The sequence below is a fragment of the Oncorhynchus clarkii genome, chromosome 6 (genome assembly GCF_045791955.1).
Source record: "Oncorhynchus clarkii lewisi isolate Uvic-CL-2024 chromosome 6, UVic_Ocla_1.0, whole genome shotgun sequence".
In the NCBI taxonomy this organism is placed as follows: Eukaryota; Metazoa; Chordata; class Actinopteri; order Salmoniformes; family Salmonidae; genus Oncorhynchus; species Oncorhynchus clarkii.
This window is the reverse complement of record NC_092152.1, coordinates 21,094,113-21,100,504: the sequence shown is the minus strand read 5'-3', so window position 1 is coordinate 21,100,504 and position 6,392 is coordinate 21,094,113. Positions and strand designations below refer to the sequence as shown.

Below are 6,392 nucleotides of genomic sequence, written 5' to 3'. Positions count from 1 at the left end.
TACTTGAGCTTGAATTTTCTCTCCAAAACAAGTAAATCGATGGCTTTTCAATTTCCCTCTAATGTACATATTTTCGTGAAATAACCTGATGATTTGAAGGAATTTGCAATTACTGCACTATGCCTTTGTTTCAAAGAGTGGAAGTGATCACTAAAAGCAGCAACATTAAATTCCCTATGAGGGCTGTTGTCAAGGATACAAATCTATATAACAGAGAGAGATTATCTAAGTTTAAGCACTACTCCCCCCTTCAATCTGTCCCCCTTTTTCTCCTTCTATTCTTTTCTCTCTGTAGAGTGTTGATGGAGAGGACTTCGAATGTCAGCCGGGACAGTGGTTATCTGTGGTGGAATTCTAGCTACAGTCATCTTACTGACTATCGTTGCAGTACTGTGCTACTGTAGGTTGCAGGTAGGCTAAAGTCTTGCCTTGAAGAATTCGATTTTGTGAAGTAGCCATGTTTTTTCTACCTTAGCTGTGATGAGTGCATAAGGTTTTACGGTGACCAGCTTGATCACTCTGTCACATGTTTCTCTCTGCTCCATTGGCAGTATTATTGCTGTAAGAGGGAGGAGCCAGAGATGGAGGAGGAGCAACCGGACCTCACCATCATGTCCTCTCTCCCCACACCAGTGCACACGGCTGATGACCAGGACATGATGACCACGCCCCCCTCTGAGCCCAACGGGCCCGCCTTTGTCTACACTCCTTCCCTGATCCGCAAACCAATGACACACTCCCATAGGTTTTGCCCATCCTGCACTCGCTACTCCTTGCCCTTCTACCTGCAGCACTCCTCTGAGAGACTGCATAACGGTGGCGGCCGCATCAGCTACAGGACTGTGCAGCAGCAGGAGCTGGACCTGCCAATGGACCTGGCCAGCTTCAACCACAAGCTCAACCTCCGCTCTGTCACCATGAGGGAGGTGGTCACTCACAGCCACGGTGTCAGCACTGATGTGTAGCCCCATGGTGGCTGGGAGGACTAATGTTAGGGACCTGACCTGGCTGAAGGGAATTTTATTGCACTCTTACTTACTGTAGATATTTTCCACCTCACCAAACCGATGGATACGTTCACTCGCTCACATGATGTAGAGAGGTTTTTTGGTGTCACATGCAGATATATGGACACCTACTCCTGAATTCACATGAATTTTTTTTTTTTAAATGGCTTAATATCATAGGCATATAGGATCTGTGATTATGAGGGAGACATTTTTTCTCAAGAGAAGCTTAAGCAGGCAGATTAATAACTTTGGTACTCTGTATGTTGTGTGATACCTGTACTGTACATTCTCTTTGGGTTTATGCAGGTGATGACACATAAGCTACTGTAAGCTGCTAAAATAAGTCCAGAACCCTAAGTAATATTTTAGAGTAGACAGAAAATGACCTGATTCACCAATATTCTGAAGTGTTTTGGTTAAAGTTCTGAGTGTCCTCATAACAGCTTCTTAGAGTGTGAAAACTGAACTATTTTAAGAGCTAATTTGGTGACAATTTAATGGGAAAATATGCTTAAATATGTATTTGAAGGGATTTTCATGTCGTTCATTGTCAAGTCATATACTTCAAGTTCCACAATACATTTGACATACGTCAATTGAGTTGGTTTCTCCAGTAATGTGTGTAATGTTCACTTGGCAAGTATGGGTGGCACACCCCTTTTTGTTTTGTGAAGAAACGTAACATGTCTTGTTGGCTTTAACAGGGTTTTGTCTTCTTAGTGTATAGGATATTTGTTTGTTATTTCAGCAGTAAATGTGAGAAGGAAAACGACACACAGAAACCAGCAGGTGGCATCAGGTCCTAATACATGCTTTTCCCATCATCGATACTACTACTTTGGATGAACCATATGTGAAATAGTGTCAACAATAAACTGTTGGAAAAATAAGTGTATGTTTTTTTGTGTGCCTGATATTCTGAACCCAACATAGCAATCAAAGAAACAGCTATAATTTAGACCTTTTAATGGAAATACAGGTAGATACATAAAGCATTTCAGTTCAACTTTTTTGGACAAAGAGGCATCAGTTAACAAAACCAGTAAACTAGATAACGATATTGCCAATATGAGACACACACTCTTGAATGTATTTCAACCTTCTCAAGTGTCAGAAATCTTTCAGTTCATAAATGGGATAACTGTATGGTCATACTGTATGTCTTCAGTCTTACCCTCTCAATTCACTCTCTCATTCACATTTAGCTAACTGGCATTTAGTAACTTCAAGAATTATATGCCATGACTGATAAAATCATGTGTGATGAGAAATAAATAAATTGTATGTCCTGCAAAAATAACTAATAACATAGAAATAGCAGTATGGGCATAATAACAATAGAATGAGCAGAATAAAATGGGACACTTACAAGAGATGAAGCAGAAATGAGTCTTGAGACATTTTTTAAAACCTTTCTTTGACATATTGTACTATTTCTTATAGCATAGCCAAGGATAACACCTTCCTTGTGCCAGACACTAATTACAAATATAGTTAAATAATATAATCAATATTAATAATCAATATTTACCTTAAATACAGTCTAGACATGCAGTATAGTCAACCAGGAAATAATTTGATGCATCTTTCCACATACAGTGCCTTGCGAAAGTATTCGGCCCCCTTGAACTTTGCGACCTTTTGCCACATTTCAGGCTTCAAACATAAAGATATAAAACTGTATTTTTTTGTGAAGAATCAACAACAAGTGGGACACAATCATGAAGTGGAACGACATTTATTGGATATTTCAAACTTTTTTAACAAATCAAAAACGGAAAAATTGGGCGTGCAAAATTATTCAGCCCCTTTACTTTCAGTGCAGCAAACTCTCTCCAGAAGTTCAGTGAGGATCTCTGAATGATCCAATGTTGACCTAAATGACTAATGATGATAAATACAATCCACCTGTGTGTAATCAAGTCTCCGTATAAATGCACCTGCACTGTGATAGTCTCAGAGGTCCGTTAAAAGCGCAGAGAGCATCATGAAGAACAAGGAACACACCAGGCAGGTCTGAGATACTGTTGTGAAGAAGTTTAAAGCCAGATTTGGATACAAAAAGATTTCCCAAGCTTTAAACATCCCAAGGAGCACTGTGCAAGCGATAATATTGAAATGGAAGGAGTATCAGACCACTGCAAATCTACCAAGACCTGGCCGTCCCTCTAAACTTTCAGCTCATACAAGGAGAAGACTGATCAGAGATGCAGCCAAGAGGCCCATGATCACTCTGGATGAACTGCAGAGATCTACAGCTGAGGTGGGAGACTCTGTCCATAGGACAACAATCAGTCGTATATTGCACAAATCTGGCCTTTATGGAAGAGTGGCAAGAAGAAAGCCATTTCTTAAAGATATCCATAAAAAGTGTCGTTTAAAGTTTGCCACAAGCCACCTGGTAGACACACCAAACATGTGGAAGAAGGTGCTCTGGTCAGATGAAACCAAAATTGAACTTTTTGGCAACAATGCAAAAGGTTATGTTTGGCGTAAAAGCAACACAGCTGAACACACCATCCCCACTGTCAAACATGGTGGTGGCAGCATCATGGTTTGGGCCTGCTTTTCTTCAGCAGGGACAGGGAAGATGGTTCAAATTGATGGGAAGATGGATGGAGCCAAATACAGGACCATTCTGGAAGAAAACCTGATGGAGTCTGCAAAAGACCTGAGACTGGGACGGAGATTTGTCTTCCAACAAGACAATGATCCAAAACATAAAGCAAAATCTACAATGGAATGGTTCAAAAATAAACATATCCAGGTGTTAGAATGGCCAAGTCAAAGTCCAGACCTGAATCCAATCGAGAATCTGTGGAAAGAACTAAAAACTGCTGTTCACAAATGCTCTCCATCCAACCTCACTGAGCTCGAGCTGTTTTGCAAGGAGGAATGGGAAAACATTTCAGTCTCTCGATGTGCAAAACTGATAGACATACCCCAAGCGACTTACAGCTGTAATCGCAGCAAAAGGTGGCGCTACAAAGTATTAACTTAAGGGGGCTGAATAATTTTGCACGCCCAATTTTTCAGTTTTTGATTTGTTAAAAAAGTTTGAAATATCCAATAAATGTCGTTCCACTTCATGATTGTGTCCCACTTGTTGTTGATTCTTCACAAAAAAATACAGTTTTATATCTTTATGTTTGAAGCCTGAAATGTGGCAAAAGGTCGCAAAGTTCAAGGGGGCCGAATACTTTCGCAAGGCACTGTAAGTATGGCCCTGTGTGGTTTAAGAGATTTCTGATGTAGGATTCTCTCTTCAAAATACAAAAATAGATGCACCAGTTCACTCTTTGCTCTCTCGTCTCCCCGCTTGACTCTTAATACTTCAGGGTTTCAGTCTTTGCATGTGCCCAATTGACAACCTCTGAAAGAAAGGTATGTGGTTGTGGTTCATACTGAAGCCTTTATCATATTCTACTGTTTTTTCCTTATTTAGATCATATCACTTTGGATATACCGTAGCCTAGTGTGGTGTAATAGAGTAGCCTAGTGTGGTGTAGTAGAGTAGCCTACTGTGGTGTAGTAGAGTAGCCTAGTGTGGTGTAGTAGAGTAGCCTAGTGTGGTGTAGTAGAGTAGCCTAGTGTGAGTAGCCTACTGTGGTGTAGTAGAGTAGCCTAGTGTGGTGTAATAGAGTAGCCTACTGTGGTGTAGTAGAGTAGCCTACTGTGGTGTAGTAGAGTAGCCTACTGTGGTGTAGTAGAGTAGCCTACTGTGGTGTAGTAGAGTAGCCTAGTGTGGTGTAGTAGAGTAGCCTAGTGTGGTGTAGTAGAGTAGCCTAGTGTGGTGTAGTAGAGTAGCCTAGTGTGGTGTAGTAGAGTAGCCTACTGTGGTGTAGTAGAGTAGCCTAGTGTGGTGTAATAGAGTAGCCTAGTGTGGTGTAATAGAGTAGCCTAGTGTGGTGTAATAGAGTAGCCTAGTGTGGTGTAATAGAGTAGCCTAGTGTGGTGTAATAGAGTAGCCTAGTGTGGTGTAATAGAGTAGCCTAGTGTGGTGTAGTAGAGTAGCCTAGTGTGGTGCAGTAGAGTAGCCTACTGTGGTGTAGTAGAGTAGCCTAGCGTGGTGTAATAGAGTAGCCTAGTGTGGTGCAGTAGAGTAGCCTACTGGGGTGTAGTAGAGTAGCCTAGTGTGATGTAATAGAGTAGCCTACTAGGGTTCAGTAGAGTAGCCTACTGTGGTGTAGTAGAGTAGCCTAGTGTGGTGTAGTAGAGTAGCCTAGTGTGGTGTAGTAGAGTAGCCTAGTGTGGTGTAGTAGAGTAGCCTAGTGTGGTGTAGTAGAGTAGCCTAGTGTGGTGTAGCAGAGTAGTCTAGTGTGGTAGAGTAGAGTAGCCTACTGGGGTGCAGTAGAGTAGCCTAGTGTGGTGTAGTAGAGTAACCTACTGTGGTGTAGTAGAGTAGCCTACTGTGGTGTAGTAGAGTAGCCCTACTGTGGTGTAGTAGAGTAGCCTAGTGTGGTGTAGTAGAGTAGCCTAGTGTGGTGTAGTAGAGTAGCCTAGTGTAGTGTAATAGAGTAGCCTACTGTGGTGTAGTAGAGTAGCCTAGTGTGGTGTAGTAGAGTAGCCTAGTGTGGTGTAGTAGAGTAGCCTAGTGTGGTGTAGTAGAGTAGCCTAGTGTGGTGTAGTAGCCTAGTAGCCTAGTGTGGTGTAGTAGAGTAGCCTAGTGTGGTGTAGTAGAGTAGCCTACTGTGGTAGTAGTAGAGTAGCCTACTGTGGTGTAGTAGAGTAGCCTAGTGTGGTGTAGTAGAGTAGTCTACTGTAGTGTAGTAGAGTAGCCTAGTGTAGTGTAATAGAGTAGCCTACTGTGGTGTAGTAGAGTAGCCTAGTGTGGTGTAGTAGAGTAGCCTAGTGTGGTGTAGTAGAGTAGCCTAGTGTGGTGTAGTAGAGTAGCCTAGTGTGGTGTAGTAGAGTAGCCTAGTGTGGTGTAGTAGAGTAGCCTAGTGTGGTGTAGTAGAGTAGCCTACTGTGGTGTAGTAGAGTAGCCTAGTGTGGTGTAATAGAGTAGCCTAGTGTGGTGTAATAGAGTAGCATAGTGTGGTGTAGTAGAGTAGCCTAGTGTGGTGCAGTAGAGTAGCCTACTGTGGTGTAGTAGAGTAGCCTAGCATGGTGTAATAGAGTAGCCTAGTGTGGTGTAGTAGAGTAGCCTAGTGTGGTGTAGCAGAGTAGTCTAGTGTGGTGTAGTAGAGTAGCCTACTGTGGTAGAGTAGAGTAGCCTACTGGGGTGCAGTAGAGTAGCCTAGTGTGGTGTAGTAGAGTAACCTACTGTGGTGTAGTAGAGTAGCCTACTGTGGTGTAGTAGAGTAGCCCTACTGTGGTGTAGTAAAATAGCCTAGTGTGGTGTAGTAGAGTAGCCTAGTGTGGTGTAGTAGAGTAGCCTAG

General features: G+C 42.3%; 1 protein-coding gene across 1 annotated transcript; it reads left to right on the top strand.

Annotated features, from left to right (window-relative positions):
• Positions 1-318: 318 nt before the first annotated feature.
• On the top strand, positions 319-965 carry LOC139411955 (protein FAM163B-like). The gene is made up of 2 exons (XM_071158721.1): positions 319-411; positions 552-965. Exons 1-2 carry the CDS (start codon positions 319-321, stop codon positions 963-965), a joined length of 507 nt encoding a protein of 168 aa, XP_071014822.1.
• Positions 966-6,392: the final 5,427 nt, after the last annotated feature.